This window comes from Gadus chalcogrammus, chromosome 7 (genome assembly GCF_026213295.1).
Source record: "Gadus chalcogrammus isolate NIFS_2021 chromosome 7, NIFS_Gcha_1.0, whole genome shotgun sequence".
Taxonomy (NCBI): Eukaryota; Metazoa; Chordata; class Actinopteri; order Gadiformes; family Gadidae; genus Gadus; species Gadus chalcogrammus.
Window position 1 is genome coordinate 31191196 of NC_079418.1, and position 20000 is coordinate 31211195.

General features: G+C 45.6%; 2 protein-coding genes across 2 annotated transcripts in view; both read right to left on the reverse strand.

The window, feature by feature from the left end:
- Nucleotides 1–8045, reverse strand: part of LOC130386146 (cell adhesion molecule DSCAML1-like) — a 26713-nt gene extending 18668 nt beyond the window's left edge. Inside the window, 2 exon segments of the mRNA XM_056594923.1 lie at nt 7824–7934; nt 7937–8045. Coding sequence (XP_056450898.1) covers nt 7824–7934; nt 7937–8045 — 220 coding nt within the window.
- Nucleotides 8046–10451: 2406 nt separating this feature from the next.
- Nucleotides 10452–20000, reverse strand: part of scn4bb (sodium channel, voltage-gated, type IV, beta b) — a 9901-nt gene continuing 352 nt past the window's right edge. Inside the window, exons 2-5 of the mRNA XM_056595125.1 lie at nt 16209–16372; nt 14915–15137; nt 13727–13856; nt 10452–13326 (exon numbers count right to left, since the gene is read on the reverse strand). Coding sequence (XP_056451100.1) covers nt 13230–13326; nt 13727–13856; nt 14915–15137; nt 16209–16372 — 614 coding nt within the window. The 3' untranslated portion in view covers nt 10452–13229. The remainder of the gene's footprint in view (nt 13327–13726; nt 13857–14914; nt 15138–16208; nt 16373–20000) is intronic.

The following is a 20000-nucleotide window of genomic DNA, read 5'->3' on the forward strand; positions in this document are numbered from 1 at the left end:
AGTTTGGGTTGGGGTGGTTTGGTTTGGTTTATTTTAGTTTGGGTTGTTTAGGTTGAGTTGGGTCGGTTTGGTTTAATTTCGGTTAGGTTGGTTTAGTTTGGGTTGGCTGGTTAAGTTTGGGTTGGTTTAGTTAGGGTTAGTTTGGTATGGTTTGGGTTGGTTAAGTTTGGTTCAGTTTAGTTTGGTGTGGTTTAGTTTTGTATGGTTTAGTTTGGTGTGGTTTAGTTTTGTATGGTTTAGTTTTCTATGGTTTATTTTGGTATGGTTTGGGTTGGTTTGGTTTGGTTGGTTTAGACCCTCCCACTGACACATGCAGCAAACTACACCACGTGGAGCACGGCTCACCCCCCCAGCACCAGCCAGCACGCTAGCACGATAGCACGCTAGCACGATAGCACGCTACCGCTAAGCTCACGACCCCGGATCGAAGACTGCTATCTCCCGCAGCACCGGTCAATAAACCAGCCGTTATAAATAGTTCTGCTGTGTGTGTGTGTGTGTGTGCTACAGATGGTATAGGAATACGTCTGGTTCTGTGGTGGGCTGCGCTAAACCAGGTCACCCCCTCCCCCCCCTGCAGATTACTGATAATGGCCCCATATTAAAGATTGCAATATCTATAATCTCCCATCGGGGGGAGGAGGAGGGGGAGGGGGGGAGGGACAGAGTGCTTGGACAAGAGAGGGGGGAGCTTATGGGGTGAGGGGAGAACCTCTCTTACAGTAGATTATCTGGCCTGGGGGTCCGTTAGAACAGGGGGGCCCAGTGAAATGGAAAGGAGATCAGAGACAACATCCACTCACCCATAGTACCAGACACCACGCACACACGCACACGCACGCACGCACGCACGCACGCACGCACGCACGCACGCACGCACGCACGCACGCACGCACGCACACACACACACACACACACACACACACACACACACACACACACACAAACCCTCAGCCATAGTACCAGACACCACACACACACACACACACACACACACACACACACACACACACACACACACACACACACACACACACACACACACACACACACACACACACACAGAAACACTCACACACACACACACACACACACATCCTTTCAGCCATAGTACCAGACACCACAAACACACACACACACCCTGACATCCGCTCACCTTTAGTCCCAGACGCCACACACACACCAACACCCACACACACATACACGCACAGAGACATCACCTTACCCATGGTACCACACACACACACACACACACACACACACACACACACACACACACACACACACACACACACACACACACACACACACACACACACACACACACACACACACACACACACACACACACACACACACACACACACACAAACAACCACACTGCACACTGAAGCATGCAGCAGCAGCTCAGATCTCTATGGAGGGAGGCGGTTTCTATGGCGGCAGTGGCATTTACAGCACTCAGAAAACAACCATAAAACAATGGAACCACGCTGGACAGCATCAGCAAACACTGAAACCCTAACTACGGTCGTGACCAAACGTCGGCGCACGGGAAAAACCAAGACTGCAACAGTTACATTCTTTGTTTGGTTTTAAAAGCGCACATTTGCTCTTGATGCTATGAATATGAAAGTTTAGCGTCTTTGAAGCCTTCACTTAATTTGTCTATTTTGGGTTCACATTACGTATCGTATCACGTTATGACTTTTAGAAACTTTTTGCCTCATTTATTTTTGCAGACATCTTACAACTTACTCCAACTCCACTATTAGAAGTATTATTACATTATCATTAACATGGAGCCTTTGCTTTGCATTGGTTCATGGACTAGACCTAATCTCTATGGAGGGAATCTAATAGGGGGGATTTTTGTGTGTTTTGGTCTGGAACCTTTGGAGAAAGTGAGCATACATTCGGCTTATCTGCTGTTGATGCATCATTCAATTATCAGTTCATCTTTGATTTTAAGTTTGATTGACCTTTCTGAAGCAGACTTCATCCGAGTTCATGTTCTCTGTAACTATCGGTCCGTCTGCCCACTTATGTGAGTGATGGATGGAGTGAAACAGGAGGAAGAGGAGGGAGTGCGAGGGAGGAAGAGGACGTGTTAAGCGCCACAGAGGGTCCATTCAGGGTGGTTTGAAGGTCCACCAGAGAGCCCACACCGGAGTTAATCCTCCATTAATTAAACCAGAGCTGTTAAGGACCTAGCGCTCACACAACAGGTAGCTGACATCGCCGCCTAACACCTGCCCTGGGAGCGACTTATATTCCAAATGAAATCAAATCTTCTAAAGCTGTATCGATCTGACGGCCAGAAGGGCTTCCTCCAGGACAGCCAATCGCGATCCTCCCCTGACGCCGGGATCATTGTCATTCACAAACACGAGCGCGCCGACCGCCCCGGACACCGCCGCAAATGAAATATGTTTTTTATGGTCGGACAGGGCCGCGCGGGCGTGGCGGGGCGAGGCTGTCAGCGCTGCACACCGCACACACACGTCCTGGAGCGGCCCATGAATATGGATGCCAGCGCGCCGCCTCATCACCTATGCAAGAATCCTGCATGCATAATGCAGCGCGTCCACGCCTCGCGTCCACGCCTCGCCGTGCCCACGTGCATGAGTGTGCATAAGCACGCACGCACACACACACACACACACACACTAACACACAGACGCACGGTTGCACTCATATGCACGGCTGCACACACACACACACACACACACACACACACACGCAGGTTTACAAATAAACAGCGAGGGCGGAACAGGAGATTCACTAGAAAACATTGTGACGAGCAGGTAAACAAACGGCAGGAGCGAGGCGTGGGCTGCACCCTCACCCCCTCGCCCCCTCACCCCTGCCTCCTCTCCCCTCACTCCAGTGCTCACTGGCCCTTCTGATCACCACCTGGGCTACCCCCGCCATTGTAAACGTATCATGCGCGTCTGCTGCCCTACACAACATCTAATACACAACCCCTCCACACACGAACCCAACGCGTCAACACGACGCATTACGTAATGCAACACAACAAAACATGTCACCACAACATTCACTACACTGACACACAACAGACTGACCGATCTCATCAACACGACACACAGTACAGTACCACACAACACAACGTACAATACACTACCGCACAACACACAAACACAACACGTCATCACAACATCTAGCACACTGACCCAATACATCAACAAAACATGCAATACACTACCACACAACAAGTCAAAACAACACACAACAGACCACCAAACAACACACTAACACAACATACAATAGACTAACAGTATCCGTAAACATAAAACGAAGTACACTACCACACGCACACACTAAGCGACAAAATAGTAAACACATCCGCACACACACAAACAACACACCAATACCTAAAAATGCAGATAAAAACAACATCGAGAAGAGACCACCTCTGCTCCTCCACCTCCACCTCCTCCACCTCCTCTTCGCCTCTACCACCACCTCCACCTCCTCCTCCTCCGACTCCTCTTCACCTCTACCACCACCTCCACCTCCTCCTCCTCCACCTCCTCTTCGCCTCTACCACCACCTCCACCTCCTCCTCCTCCCTATGTCCTCCCATCGGCCCCCTCCTCTCATCTCATCACTGACGACTTCATCGCCTGGCCTTATGATGTCACTTCCTCTGTTTTTTTGGGTGCAGAACCCTGACTGTGAGGGCCAATCAGGATCAGGATCTGCTCTGGGGGTGTGTGTGTGTGGGGATGGGGGTGGGGGGGGGGGGGGGGGGGGGGGGAGAGAGAGGAGGTGAAGGGAGGAGAGAACAGAGGAGAGAGAGGAGGTGAAGGGAGGAGAGAACAGAGGAGAGAGAGGAGGTGAAGGGAGGAGAGAACAGAGGAGAGAGAGGAGGTGAAGGGAGAGAACAGAGGAGAGAGAGGAGGTGAAGGGAGAGAACAGAGGAGAGAGAGGAGGTGAAGGGAGGAGAGAACAGAGGAGAGAGAGGAGGTGAAGGGAGGAGAGAACAGAGGAGAGAGAGGAGGTGAAGGGAGAGAACAGAGGAGAGAGAGGAGGTGAAGGGAGAGAACAGAGGAGAGAGAGGAGGTGAAGGGAGAGAACAGAGGAGAGAGAGGAGGTGAAGGGAGGAGAGAACAGAGGAGAGAGAGGAGGTGAAGGGAGAGAACAGAGGAGAGAGAGGAGGTGAAGGGAGGAGGGAACAGGATGGAGGAAGGAGGAGGTGTGAAGTGTGAACTCCTGGATTGGTGGTGGGGGGGGGGGGGGGAGGGGTGGTAAGTAGTTGGTTGGCGTGCAGACAAGTGTGTGTGTGTGTGTGTGTGTGTGTGTGTGTGTGTGTGTGTGTGTGTGTGTGTGTGTGTGTGTGTGTGTGTGTGTGTGTGTGTGCGTGTGTGTATGTGCGTGTGTGCGTGTGTGTTGTGTGCAGGACGGATGGACTATTGGGGGGGGGGGGGTTATATCTAATTAAGACAAGGGTGTGCCCCAACACCTCATTCTTTTTTTTTACGTTAGGCCCACACCCTGCCCCCCCCCCCCCCCCCCCCCCCCCCCCCCCCCCCCCCCCCCCCCCCCCCCCCCCCCCCCCCCCTCCCATGCTGTGTCAGGGAAACAGTGTGCTAGTTCAGCAGTCCCCTGGGACCCGCCCCCCCCCCCCCCCCCCCCCCTCCACACACACACACACACATCAAAGCCTCCTGTTCCTCTTAATGTGAATATCAACTCAGAGCTCCACCAGTCCCCTCAGCAGTCTGCATAACACGCCCCTCCCCCAGCCCTTAATTCTGCCTAGTGATGAGGGAGGGAGAGGGAGGGAGGGAGGGAGGGAGGGAGAGTGTGAGAGAGGGAGGGGAGTAACTGCTAGGGGAAACGGGAGGAGGTGAAGAGAGAGAGAGAGAGAGAGGCAGAGATAGGTGAGAAAAAGAGGCAAAGGAGGGAAACAAATAGAAAATAATCCTTAAAAACGTGATTCTGCGATTAGATTAGAAAATAAGCAAAACGATAAAAGCAGTGATTAATTATGACCCTGTGACGTTTAATTGGTCAGGTGAGGAAGGGATGGAGAGAAGGTTTCACTTTTTTTTTTTGCAGCATCCATCGCGCCTCGTGCGCTCGGGCACGAATAGGTCGAAATTCAAGGCGTACATTCATGTTTCGTTCTTGGCCACACTTTTGCGGTTACATTTAAATGTGCTGCTGGTTTATCGAGGTGGACGGGGGCACTTTAGGAATGTCCGACAGGTTGTTAAGTCCTCCGTAAAGAAAGCCAAGGAGGCCTTTTCAGGGAGTTTAAGTGGGCCTTTCGTTCAGCCTCGGACACGGAGGCTCTCTGAAGTCAAACTAAATGACGATCAGAATCAAAACAGAGTTAACAGATGACGCATAAAACGTAAATATTTGTGAACAGATTCGATTGGCAAAATACAAGCTGGCAATCATGGATACTCCTGTCGTTGGGTGGAGTCTCAAATTGCAACGCAGATTGAGCAGCCAATAGGCGCGCAGGGATTCAGCAGCGGGGGTGCGTGTGTTTGGGGGAGGGGGCTGGGGGGGGGAATCACGAGGTGAAGGTTGACGGATTGCCCTACACTGATTACTATTTTGTTTGACCCAAGTGATAAAGTTAGACTGTTATATCAAGGCCTAGTATTTACATTTGTAATTATAAATCAGGTTCGTTAATTCAATGAAATATTTTAACGTTTCAAACGTTGCTCTCTTTCCTTATTCTATTATTTAAACAAAAAAAATAAATAGGTAGAAATACACACAAATAGAATTCATCACCTACACGGGTGGTCTATAGAAAGAAATGCGGTGTTAGCCCAAAATATATTTATATAACCAATACTTTAGAGGCTACGTGTAGGCCTGCTTAATCAGTGACATAGGGCCAAATATAAGACAACGATTCTAACCTTTTTTTTATTACAACTTTCACATCAAATGCAATCTAAAGAAAATGAGAGCCAAGCAGCCCGAATGTGAGGTGGGTTCTCGTCCTGTTAATAATCGAAAATAGGAAATATATTCCATTATATATTCCCAAGCATATATGATCTGAAGAGTTATGGTCGGAGAAAAAATACAAATGTTCGTAAATGAGAACGGTGTGGGCCTATCGGTCTGGTGTGTTTTAAACCAACTGTCACCCGACTGTCAGGGGAGTCAAGTCGGATTCAGATTATTAATGCGGAGAGCCCAAAAGGGGCTGCCCCCATTACGTCCCCCAACACACCAATACATGCGTTCACGCGTGTGTGTGTGTGTGTGTGTGCGCGTGCCCGCGCGGGGCTCCAGGTGCGCTGTTAGGGGGAACAAGCCCGGGCTGGTCCACCGCAGCACCTGGACACCACATACATTTATTCAAAAGAGCTGATTTAAATATGTCCCCCCGCAAATAACATGTTGCCCACTTTCAATTGCACAGGCCCTAAATCTATATAAACACAGGCCTACTGCTGGTTAAATAACGCTGCGCAGGGATGTGATCATCAGCCTTTAAATGAACAGAATGCGGTATAAAGAATCGTCAGTAAACACTGAGGAGAAACACCGCCGAGCGCGAGGCCTCGGCTGCACAATTCATTAACTCACCATTAAAAATATCAAAACGAGAACAACACTGCAAACACACGAATGACCAGCAAATCGTCTGAATTAAACTAAATCAGGACGATATTTTCCTGGGGCTCGTCTGTAGATTAAAGACCACATTCAGATCAGCAGTCCCCATGTTGGGTGTTTGTGGCAGCGACATTAACATCATTTAAAACATGTTCAGACATGTTTCCAATGGGCAGAGTGCTTTAATGGAGAGATGTGTGGTGAGTTGGAGTTGTTTTTCATATTGTGAGGATTATTATAATGCACTGGAATAGCAGGGGATCAACTAACAGGGTCAGGGATTTATGTGACCAAAGAAATATGAAAAGAAAAATCGTCAGGAAGACTGAAATATAATTATGTTGCCTTCCATAAAGGCCTAAATGTGCAAATCAGAAAACAATAAAACATATGTATTTACATATTAGCCTATTGCGATAGAAACGTTTGAATTCAACGCAATGGTGATTTATAAAGCCAAACATTGGTTGGCACAAGAAAATGAGCCAACCCCTGCAAAACCCATTTCTAATAATTATTCAGTCTGAACAGCATTTGTGGTGGAGCTGAATTAGCCACATTTAGAGGGAAGATGGCCTCTTAACGGAGAGCACCCAGCGAACAGCTGCAGACCCCCGGAGACACAAGGAAGCCTTTCACAAATCACTAAACACTCCCAAATATGTCCAATGTGCCCAGCAACTTTGAGAGAGAACTGTCAAGTTGAGAAGTAAAGTAATCGATTTGTCATTTTCCCCGGCCTCTCGTTCGCTCAGATTCTCTCCATCCCTCTCTCTCTGTATTTGCACCCCATTCTCCCTATTCAGCCATTTTACATATTCATAACTGTAGATGGTAATGCGAAAACAAACCCTGCTATCCCCACCATCCCTGACTCCGCGCGTCCATTTCACCCAAAACGTCGAGCAAAAAGCCCCCCACCTGGCATGCGGAACATCTGTACTTGTGGGAACGCGGTGCGTCTTTACGTTTAGTTTCATTAAACAATCTATTCTTCTTAAGTTCTCATTATGGCTCACAGTGACACATTACAGCCCAGCAATCCACGTTCTGCATTCCTCCCCATCCCCACCGCACACAAACCACCGCTTTGAGTCCAATCACGCACAATATTACTACTTTAAACCAAACTGTGCAGAAGTGAGACATTATGGGTTTTACAAACATGCAGAAGGATCGAATCTCGTGGTTTTTCTTACCTTCATGGAGAGAGTACAACAGGAGTAAAGTTACAAGCCACATGCCATAAATAGCAGGTCTATTCTTCAGGAATATTTGGCAATCCTGGCGAGTGAGAGACGCAGTTTTGGGCCAGGCAGTGCTCCGCGCTGGACTGGCGACTGTGTTCCCGGGAGGTGTCTCCAGCCCTGACGCCCCGCTAGCCATGGCGGGGAAATGAGGAGCGCCGCGGCCCCGCCCATACTCCCATCTCGCGGAGAGATTACCATACATACCAATTCATCTTTAACGCAACACAACCCCACGCGCCGCGCCGCTGCCAGCCCGGGACGCCGCTCGCTCACCGGGAAATACTAATATGGTGTATTTTTATGTTTTTAAAATCCGTTTTGTAGGGAAAGTGGATTAACCCCCCAAAGAGAGCCACGGACACCTTTGGAGCGCGCGCCCACCTGTGCGCAACACAAACGAAGCCTTCTTTTGCGCAACGGACCCACGAGCCAAACCAGGAGCCGAACGGGATTCTACCCAACAACCTTTTCTCGAAGCATTCCAGCTGGACTGAGCTGTTATACCGCCACAATCGTCTTTACATAAGACGTCCGTAGAGGCTGGAGAAAACCAAGCACATGCAAGACAGGAGACGAGAAGACGGGGATAAAAGAGACTTGGTTTAAATAAAACTGCAATCTTTTTATAAGGCTTTGGTGAGTCTTCACTACAGGGAACTTTTAAGACGGTCTGTCTTGTGTGGTCACACACACACACACACACACACACACACACACACACACACACACACACACACACACACACACACACACACACACACACACACACACACACACACACACACACACACACACACACACAGTCTCTGCCCCTCTCTCACTATCTCTGCCATTATCTCTCTCTCTCTCTCTCTCTCTCTCTCTCTCTCTCTCTCTCTCTCTCTCTCTCTCTCTCTCTCTCTCTCTCTCTCTCTCTCTCTCTCTCTCTCTCTCTCTCTCTCTCTCTCTCTCTCTCTCTCTCTCTCTCTCTCTCACTCTTTTACACTGCACCACCTATTGGTAAATGGAGGAGTGTGATTTGGTAAAATAATAAAATTGCTTCATCATGTGTATTCTCTTTTAATGCCGCTTTTATGCAAAAGAAACCCAGAAGCAGCTGCGTGCATGGAGCCGTAACTATGGCATAAATACAAAATATACAAATTAGGATACATTTTGTGCAATTTATTTTAAGTAGCCTACATGCTAGTCTATGTTTAAATTACTCATAATTAACCAAAGGAATAGCTATTGAAATGAACACACAAAACCTCACTCCCTCGCTCCACAATTAAAGGTGATTAAATGCTACCCCTTCTTTGTATTAATGTGACCGCGGATAATGATAGCTGCACGATTCACTTCAATATTTGCATACGAAGGTTTAGGCCAATAAAAGAAGACACGGTGGCCCTTTTTAATGGGGCTACACGGGGAACATTGCATTTTAATATTGATCAAATGGAAATAGGCCCAAGATTTTTTAAATTATAGATGGCTTGTTTGAATCAGTTTTAGCGCGATCAGTGTGAGAAGAATCACGATTCAAACCTGCATGAGCAATAGGCCTGGTTTAAGTTTCGATTACAAAACGGCTCGACTCAAACGGCGCAATGCTCAGTTTCTCTGTGTGCTCGGCCAATTGAAACATTTAAATGTGATATCCTAGCAGCGCTTGTGTTGTCTGGTGAGCAGGGTTAATTCCCGGCGGGTCTCCAGCGACTCGCAGCAGGCCCACCTCCACATCCTTGACGGGCCTCGGAGAGGAGGACGGGGACCGCGTCTCTGCTGCCCCCTGCTGTCGGGAACCACGACGTCAGGCCCAGGGCTCTCACTTAAACACGCCATTACAGGTCGAACAAGAAAACACCACGTATCAACGAACTGAAAGGACCAAACCTCGAAGATAACGACCACCTCCGTCAGCCGCCGACATCTTATCACTGAGAAGCTTACTTCTCTCGTCTGGTGGCGGTTGATCGTGTGGACGTGTTCGGTCTCCTCGGACCGCTGGAAACAGAGTTTAACCAGAGTGGGACACAAAACTTTGATAGCGCTCGAAAACAACCAATCATTTTAACACGTTCGTCATTAAATAACTTAAGTTCTCATGTTCACCTTTTAGACATTTAAGTTAACACTCGAGCTAACGTTAGCTCTTCATAGCAGCACTCATCAATACCAGTAGGACTACATAACGGCCAGGCAACGGTCCTGAACGGTTGATTCTTCCTTCCCACCAAAGTGGGGTTGCCTGGCTGCGCGAGGCTCTGACCCAAGGGACTGACACCTCGCGAGAACCGGTCGTATTCGACAGGAAAAATGGCCGACATGGCAAATAATCAATCGGGTAAATTGAATTTATTTCCGTTATGTTAAATGATATCTACGGAAATATATTTAATATGATACATTAAGGGCCAAAAATATGTATTCAAGCCTTATTTAAGATATACTAGCTGCTGCCCTGGATTCTTTTTTTTTACATAATGATTACAATACTAAACAGTCTCCAAAAACAATACTACGAGTCAGAAGAAAAGAATCACACCCACTTCCATTTAGCTTTCAATCTAAACTTTATTTGACTTTGTGGGTATTTATTGATATGGTTGTGAGTGGGAACATCATTTGAGGGTGAGCATGATGCTGGCCGTTTTTCCGCGGTTAGCAGTTAGCTCTTATCTGGATGAATCCCGTCGCCCTGTTGGTATTGCTTGCCATGTCATCACAGTAACTCAAATGTGAAGTGTGACTAAACAGTTGAACGTTTCTTCCCTTGCATAGAGTTGCATGTCATCTGCATATATATAGGCTACATAAAGACCTTATTGCAGCAATGTCAACACTCAATCTCCATCCATCTATTCCAGTTATAAAGCGAAAGGCAACTTTCTCTTCTAACAATAAAATTAAGCGTGTTTAAGTGTGGTGTAGAGATTAGCAGCATGCTTTTGGTGCAAATCGGTTTAAAATAATCTAGACATTTTTTTATGTTAGTCCAGATTTGTGTAGATGTCCTTCATTCTTCCCCAAAGATAAAGTGCTGAGACCTCCTGTGTGAGGTGTTATTCCAGTAGCATGTTGGTTTGTTCTAGCGCCGCCAACCAATACTTCATCCTACTAGCAATCAAGTTCAAGTGTTACCTTATACAAAACAGTTCACAGATGAGCTAAATCATAGGAAAGAAATGTCAAAATAGATACCAAAACAACTTCCAAAGTAAGAAAAACTTCCAACACATCAATGCTTCATGTCGTTTTAAAAATCACATCATTGTAAAAACCAACATAAAAAACTGTAAAATAAACCAAAAATGAAACCACACACATTGATATCACGTGAACTCACACCCTTATACTCTTCTTCGACATCACCCTGATATGTGCAGTAGGGGTTCCTCCGGCAACATGGACACAACATGACACACCCAAGTACAGAGGACTCTGATAACACTTAGGTTCTTTATATACAGACACAAAAATAGCATTGTTTAAAGTGCCTGATAGATTCTCACTTTACAGTATTGCTTTTGAGCCATGGAGGCACATCAAGAGTGCTTTAAGACAAACAACAATCTGTCACTAGACAGTGCTTTCCGCAGTCCAGCAAAGAACACTCCGTTGTAACTTCACCTCCTGCTCATCTGTCTCCAGAACCATCCGTCCCACACACCAGAGGTATTGTTTTTTATAACCGGACATTCAGTGTCTAGAAGGTGCAAAACTAGTATGTTGGAAATGGCCTCAACAATGTGTTTCATTGGTTCATTTTATGCTGTAAAATTGAACTGAAAACGTGAAGTATTCCTGTCTTGATGTAGCGATGTATTTTATATGTTTTATTTTATGGCTTTCCCCGTTTGGCACAAGCCAGTGTCCTTTTTCCTACATCCCAATTAACGGTCTGTGACCCCGCGTGTGCATACTCAATATAGTTATATGTTATATATAATTTGATGGTATGCTTGACTGAACAACACAAGCAAACATATTTGTTTCTTTAGCTATTTCCTTGATTCTTCCTAGCAGGGAGGCCATCTTTAGCATTTATTAACCAATTTAATCTCAAACATTAAATGTTTATTTAATTGAATGCCAAACCACAAAATGTGGTAACACATTTTGTTTGTACATCTAGGACCAATCAGAGCTCAAGTTCTTCTACTGGGATGGGCTAGAGAAGAGGTCATGGATGGCCATGACAGCTAACCTATAGCAGAGAAGCTATTAGCGTGGGCGCAGGTAAACAGTAGTAGTAGAAGAAGATAATATTCCCAAAAAGGAACGTTCAAGCACTGTGCCTAAAGATCTGCCCAGTTGCTTCACATGCTGCGAATGCATCGGTTATATAAGACTTGAAGCAGCATCCGAGGGGGGACATTCCTGGTTCTACAGGGACTTGGTAAGGGGATTGTCTATCATTCAGTAGCATGTCGTATTACTGGTAGCGTTTGCACTATAAAGACACGATCCCCTGGTACGCAGAGGGTAGCAGCTAACAGGCACCTGTGTTTCGTATCAAGCGAAGAAAGGAAGAGCTGGGCTCAATCCTTGCATATTTTTTGTTTTGCTCGTAAAAATGTTTTTTTTCCTGCTACTATTATCATTTTTAAATATTCAACTTGGTCACCTATAAAATGCAATGAGATCCAGGAGTGATGTAGGGGTGTAATATAAAATGAAGAACAAAAACAGCTGATCGTTTCTTACGAATCTTCGTGTGAGGTAAAGCAAGGTTCAGTCATTCACACGACTGTAAATGCACAATGCCCTGTCAAGCAGTGAAATAGGGGAGACAAATAAACACCATCTTCTAGCGATAAGAACATGGGGGTGGAAACTCCGGCTGTGGCCATGAAAGATATTTAAAATATTTTATGAGTTAAATATTTTGCCACAAATTCTGTCCTCACAAAACACTAAGCTGACCTCACCGATGATCGAGATAAGATGATCTACATTAGAAGCTCTATCTGGAAAGTCTGTTTACAGGAAGCATGCGCGTTGAGCCTTGCTTCTAACGACCACCCTCCTTGTGGAAGTAGCCAATCCAGTAGGTTCCTTCTGCTTCACTTAACTGATCAAGTTAAAGACTCCACACAAAGGTGGTTTTGAGATATTCTATATAACCGGCTGTCTGTGTAGAAGAGCTGGAAGGCCTTTTGGTGCACGTTTAGGACACCATCTCTAGGTTAGCTTTTGTGAATATTTTGAATAACTAGGGGCCACAGCCAGGTGGGTTATTTTGGTGAGGTTATTTTTCTTAAGATATCAACTTGAACATGATAAAGATCCAAGTCTGCAGGGATATATGCATATAGAAACATATGCGTAGGTTAGAATATGAATACTCCTTTGTCCTCATGCACAGCCTTATTTCTTTTTTGGTGTGGGCTTCGACTCAGCTTTGGAGCCTGAGAGACCGTTCTCCGTGTTGTCGATCCCTGAGGAACTCACCAGGCACTCTTTACTGCGGACACAGAAAGAAGAAAGGACACACTCAGACACACCTCGCCCTCCGAGAGAGAACTGGAACAACACCCAATCCTAACCAAAACATACCTTTTTTGATTAGCTCCCCTTTAATCAAGTTTTGTGTTATTCCTTTAAACTGACCTATAAAACGTTTGCATGTGATTCTCAAGAAATATAGTTGTCTTAAACTCATTGAATCTCTGGTTCTCGATGCATGAGAAGCACACTGTCTCTAGAACTACTGCCCACTAGACTACCACTTATCCTCTACTGAGGGGACTGGATGTTATGAACCTCCGTTTTCTTTCTTCAATTTATTAATCCAGATGAGCTGTATTAGTTAGATTCACTGGTTCTGTCGGATGTTAGTCTGCACACGTCATTGGAACACTCACTTTTTCTCCTCTATCTTGGCGAGGACGAAGATGGTGAAGTTCTTGAGCAGCATGAAGCCCATGAGTGCCGCGATACCGCCCCCTACTGCCGAGGCGATGAGAATGGCCAACGTGTTGTCCACCACGATCACTGCAGCCAGGGGGAGCCCACAGAAACACATGCATCATGGTGCGTGTGTGTGTGTGTGTGTTCATATATATGTGTGTGTGTGTGTGTGTGTTCATGTATGTGTGTGTGTGTGTGTGTGTGTGTGTGTGTGTGTGTGTGTGTGTGTGTGTGTGTGTGTGTGTGTGTGTGTGTTCATATGTATGTGTGTGTGTGTGTGTGTGTGTGCGTGTGTGTGTGTGTGTGTGTCTGTGTGCACGCATGTACATATTCTTTGGCTACGTGTGTGTGAGAATGTATAGTATGTGTCGTTTTCTGTATGTGTGCACTCTTGCATGTGCTTGCGTATTCATGTGTGTGTGTGTTTGCCCATTCATGTGTGTGTGTGTCTGTGTCTGTGTGTGTGTATTCATGTGTGTGCGAATGCATGTGCGTGCATGCATGCCTATATGTTTTCTCTTATGTGAGTGTATTCATGTGTGTGTATGAGCGCGGTGCATGTGTGTGTGTATGAGTGTGCGTGCATGTATGTATTCATGTAAATATGTATGTGTGTGTGTGTATGAGTATGCATGTATGTGTGTGTGTGTGTGTTTGTGTGTGTATGCATGCGCGTGTGTGTGTGTGTCTGTATGTATGTGTGTGTGTGTGTGTCTGTATGTGTGTGTGTGTAGGTGTGTGTGTGTGCGTGGGTATGTGTGTGTGTGTGTGTGTGTGTGTGTGTGTGTGTGTGTGTGTGTGTGTGTGTGTGTGTGTGTGTGTGTGTGTGTGTGTGCGTGTGTATGCATGCGCGTGTGTGTGTGTGTCTGTATGTATGTGTGTGTGTGTGTGTCTGTATGTGTGTGTGTGTAGGTGTGTGTGTGTGCGTGGGTATGTGTGTGTGTGTGTGTGTGTGTGTGTGTGTGTGTGTGTGTGTGTGTGTGTGTGTGTGTGTGTGTGTGTGTGTGTGCGGTGCGAGCGTGCGTGGGTATGTGTGTGTGTGTGTGTGTGTGTGTGTGTGTGTGTGTGTGTGTGTGTGTGTGTGTGTGTGTGTGTGTGTGTGTGTGTGTGTGTGTGCGGTGCGAGCGTGCGTGCCCACTCACACTCGGGCACCACATCCAGAGTGAAGATGGCGCTGTGGTTGCGTCCCTTCTCCTTGGGGTTGCGGCCGAAGCAGGTGTACAAGCCCGCGTCGTCGAAGGTGATGTTCCACAGCAGGATGGACACGTTGCTCTTGATGCCTCGGCCGATGAACTCCACGCGCTCCCGGTAGACCTCCACCACGCTGGGCTCCATCCCGTCCTTACGGATCGTCGCGTCGACCAACTGGGTGTCAGAGGATCCACCGACGCATCAACACCTCCACCTCTGCTCCACCTCCACCTCTACTCCACCTCTACTCCACCTCCACCTCTGCTACACCTCCTCTTTTACACCTCCACCTCTACTACACCTCCGGCTCCTCCTCTACTTCACCTCCACCTCTACTACACCTCCTCCTCTACTACACCTCCACCTCTACTACACCTCCTCCTCTACTTCACCTCCTCCTCTACTACACCTCCTCCTCTACTACACCTCCTCCTCTACTACACCTCCACCTCTACTACACCTCCACCTCTACTACACCTCTGCTCCACCTCCACCTCTACTCCACCTCTACCTCTACTCCACCTCTACTCCACCTCCACCTCTACTCCACCTCCTCTACTCCACCTCCACCTCTACTCCACCTCCAACTCTACTCCACCTCCTCTACTCCACCTCCTCTACTCCACCTCCTCCTCTACTCCACCTCCACCACCGCTACTACTCCTCCACCTCTACCACTCCTCTACTACACCACCACACCTCCTTTACTACACCTCCTCTACTACACCTCCACCTCTACAACACCTCCACATCTAGACTCTAGACCAGTCCCCCACCTCTAGACCAGTCTAAACTGGTGTAAAGCCTTGTAAACCATTGTAATCTATTAGAAACACTCTAGACCAGTCTAAACTAGCGTAAAACCTTGTAAACCATTGTAAGCCATTAGATCCACTCTAGACCAGTCTAAACTGGTGTAAAGCCTTGTAAACCATTGTAATCTATTAGAAACACTCTAGACCAGTCTAAACTAGCGTAAAACCTTGTAAACCATTGTAATCTATTAGAAACACTCTAGACCAGTCTAAACTAGCGTAAAGCCTTGTAAACCATTGTAAGCCATTAGATCCACTCTAGACCAGTCTAAACTAGCGTAAAACCTTGTAAACCATTGTAAGCCATTAGATCCACTCTAGACCAGTCTAAACTGGTGTAAAGCCTTGTAAACCATTGTAATCCATTAGAACCACTCCAGAACAGTCTAAATTAGCCTAAAGCCTTGTCAACCACTGTTAAGATGCTTACCTTCACCATGGTGCCGTTTTCATTAAACTGCCAGTTGAAGTAGAGGTTCCTGATGCCGATGCAGCTGGCATAGTTGCAGGGCAGCATGACCGTGCTCCCGTTCACCGCCTGCAGGTAGGGAATCTTACCCACAAGCATCTCCAGACCCTGGACAGACCAGCCCCCTGGAGTCCCCCCAGGAGAGGGCATGTTAGTATACCACATCAACAGGAGAGGACATGTTGTATAACATCTCTACAGGAGAGGACATGTTAGTATACCACATCAACAGGAGAGGACGTGGATAACATCTCTACAGGAGAGGACATGTTAATGTAAGATCTTTGCAGGAGAGGACATGTTGGTATAAAACATCTACAGGAGAGGACATCATCGCATAACATCTTTACAGATGAGGACATGTTGGTATAACATATCTACAGAGATGACATGTTATTATACCATCCCTACAGGAGAGGAGATGTTGGTATAACATCTCTACAGGAGAGAACATGTTAGTAAGCAATCTCCACATGAGAGGACATGTTGGTATAACATCTCTACAGGAGAGTACATGTTATTATACCATCTCTACAGGAAGGACATGTTTGTATAACATCTCTACAGTAAGGACAAGTTGGTATAAAATCTTTAAAGGAGGACATACTATCTCTACAGGGGAGAACATGTCATGTACCCTCTCTACAGGGATGAAATGTGGTAAAACATCTCTAAATGAAGGACATGTTAGTATACCATCTGTACAGGAAGGACATGTTGGTATCAAACATCGAACATTAATACTGCAACTGAAAAAATAAGCTACTAGATTTTTCCAAAACAAGACCATCCCACAAATAACTATGTGGGCCCGTATATCACACACACTAACGTATTGTGTTTAGACATAGACACCATTGTTTTTGCCGAAAGAAACATTGTTTTTGCAGATTATTTTGGAACCAGGAGACTAGTGTTGGAAGGATGAGAACTATTGTGAAAGAATTATTCTAGCAATGCTCTTTACGCAGAAACGTGGACTACAGAACATCATCGACGCATAATACATTCAAAATGCTTTGAGACTTGATGGTAGAGACCCATCTAGCGGCCCAAGGAGGTATTGCATATTTGGATACTTATTAAGAAATGTATAATATACATAATAACGAGATCCCTGGTTTAAATCATTTTCAGTCTATTCTAGAAGGCAATACAAACACCACCTGAAGACGTTGGCATGCTGGCCTGCTACCAGGCCTTCCGTATCAGGCTACTATAATTTCAATAATTTAGAGAATACATTATCTCGCAATCGTTGGGGGATTACAGTCAAAGGTATATCAAACTGGGACTGTTTTCCACTTAAATCAATTGAAATCGCTATGCTTTTCTAAATTAAATACATTTTTATGTTAACTTTTTAATGATTATTATTTGAAAATATACATCCTAATTTAATCATTTCTTTGGCAGTTTCTTGGCCTGTAGAAAAATAGAATAAAACTTATTGAACAGCAAAATAAAATTGAGGGAGGTTTAACGTGTGTCGTTTCTCGTGCTCAGAACCTATACGTGTCATGGACGCCAAATGTAGTTTTTCATTGTAGTTCTCATGCAGCGGGACTTCACCGAGGACCTGTGTTTTCGTCCCCTTATACTCCTTTCCTCCGCAAAGTATTCGCTGCTCTTTCGAAAGTAGAGCAGCGATGATCTACTTTCTAGCCCACATATGTCAGGAACGCACCGCTGTGTATCGTAATGAGCCGGTGTATTTATAGAGCACCTCGGATAGGCGGATCAATCATTCGGTATCGAGTCTCCCCTGCACTACTACTGGTTATTTGATCTATGGATCAAAAATAGATGTGATCTGGAATGGTCAAGCATCACCACCAGGGTTAGTAGAATATATTAGTGGTACACACAACTCAGCATGAGGGTCATGGAGTAAGGTGATGTTTTCTATCAGCACCTAGCCTACGTTAGTTAAACCTGATGTTATGTTTGCTATCAGAACATGTCATGAGCACATACTGTACGTTAGTTAAACCTGATGTTATGTCTTCTATCAGAAAATGTCACGATTAAATACGTTAGTTAAACCGGATGATGTTTTCTATCACAACATGAGCACATAGGCCTACGTTAGTTAAACCTGATGTGATGTTTTCTATCAGAACATACCAGATGAGCACATACTTTACTTAAAACTGAAGTGATGTTTTCTATCAGCACATGAGCACATAAGTTAGTTAGTTAGTTAAAACTGCACCATGTATCTTCTGTACTGCAGATGTTTACTCCATTAAATATCTGAACTAGAGAGCGTCTCAAGGATAAATCCATCCAGCGACATTCTCTCTGAATGTTATCCTCTTCCTCATTCGCCCCTTTAATTGTAAATCTAAATGATGTTGAATAGGGAAAAAAAGTTGGTCCTAGTTTATACATTTACAGTTATTTGATTTAAAATATGGAGATGCCTGGTTAGTTTGACCATTTGTTGTTGTTGCTCTTTGCTGTTTAACAACCTAATCTCAGTCCTTGAAACCAGTTGGTTCTGGTCTTTAGGAAAAAACACAAATAGAACAACTTAATTATTCCATTTAAAAAGGTTCCTCAACATTTGTATTTTTTTGTTGAGATTTCCAACTATAATGTTATTATATATAATGTTGAGTACAATGAGAGCAGCATGACGGAGCTAAAGAGCTAGTGCTAGCCAGCTTCATGAAGCCGATGAGTTGGCAGTTTCTCCGCCCAGGAACGGCTAACGGTATACCAAACTCCACAACATGTTTATAGGCCTATTGTTTGGAAATTAAACACTTGTGTAACGCAAAATATATTAATGCAGGAATTCAGAGTTTTAAAACCCAAAACAGTTATATAGCTTTATAAGTTTCCAAAAAAAATCATCAATGATGAATAACACTAATGATCCAGGTTTGACCCACAAATCAATTCATGTAATGAATGAATGAGTGAATGAATGAATGAATTGGATGGACCTGTGTGACCGAGCCTCAACACCGGGGTTCCCCCACCGCCTCGCCTCTGACGTTTCTGTCTGTGGTTCCAACACTGTTCTTCCAAATAAGGTTCCTCCTGTTTTAGAAGTTGTTCAATTCCTGCCATTGGGTTCAACCTCTGCATCATGACAATAGTGTTGTCTTCATGCATCAAAACATGGGCGATAGCTCCAGCTGAATATAACAGTGTTTGCTCATTTCATGAAATAACAAAATAGTAATATAAAATAATAAGTAATGACGTCATCAAGATGAGCAACCACAACCACCACCACAACAACAACAACAGGAGATGAATGAACTTTCCTTGACGTCTGTCCAATGCATTTGAGAATCAACCAGCAAACTGATGCTAAAGACATTCTCCTCCCCTCATATTGTAACTCTAAATACATCCACTATATGATAGCCTACTCATCACTCAACCCGCTCCGCGAAATACTGTCGTCATCAAATACTTTAGTGCAACCAAACACATAGCCAAGCAATGACTCAAAGCAACCACTTCCTCCAAATAATGCCGACGTCCTCACTTTCACGTCTTAAATCCTATTTCTCCCCTCGTTTCAAGGGCTGGACAACACCTCAAGGTCCCAGCAAGCACTGCACCAGACAGTCCAGCGCTTTAAGGAAATAAAATAGCACCACACCTTCAAAAACCAGCACGCCCGCACACGCACACACACGCGCACACGCACACACACACACACACACAAGCGCACACACACACGCACACCCTGCTTGGATAAATTGCAAACGGGGCTAAGACAATGGATCG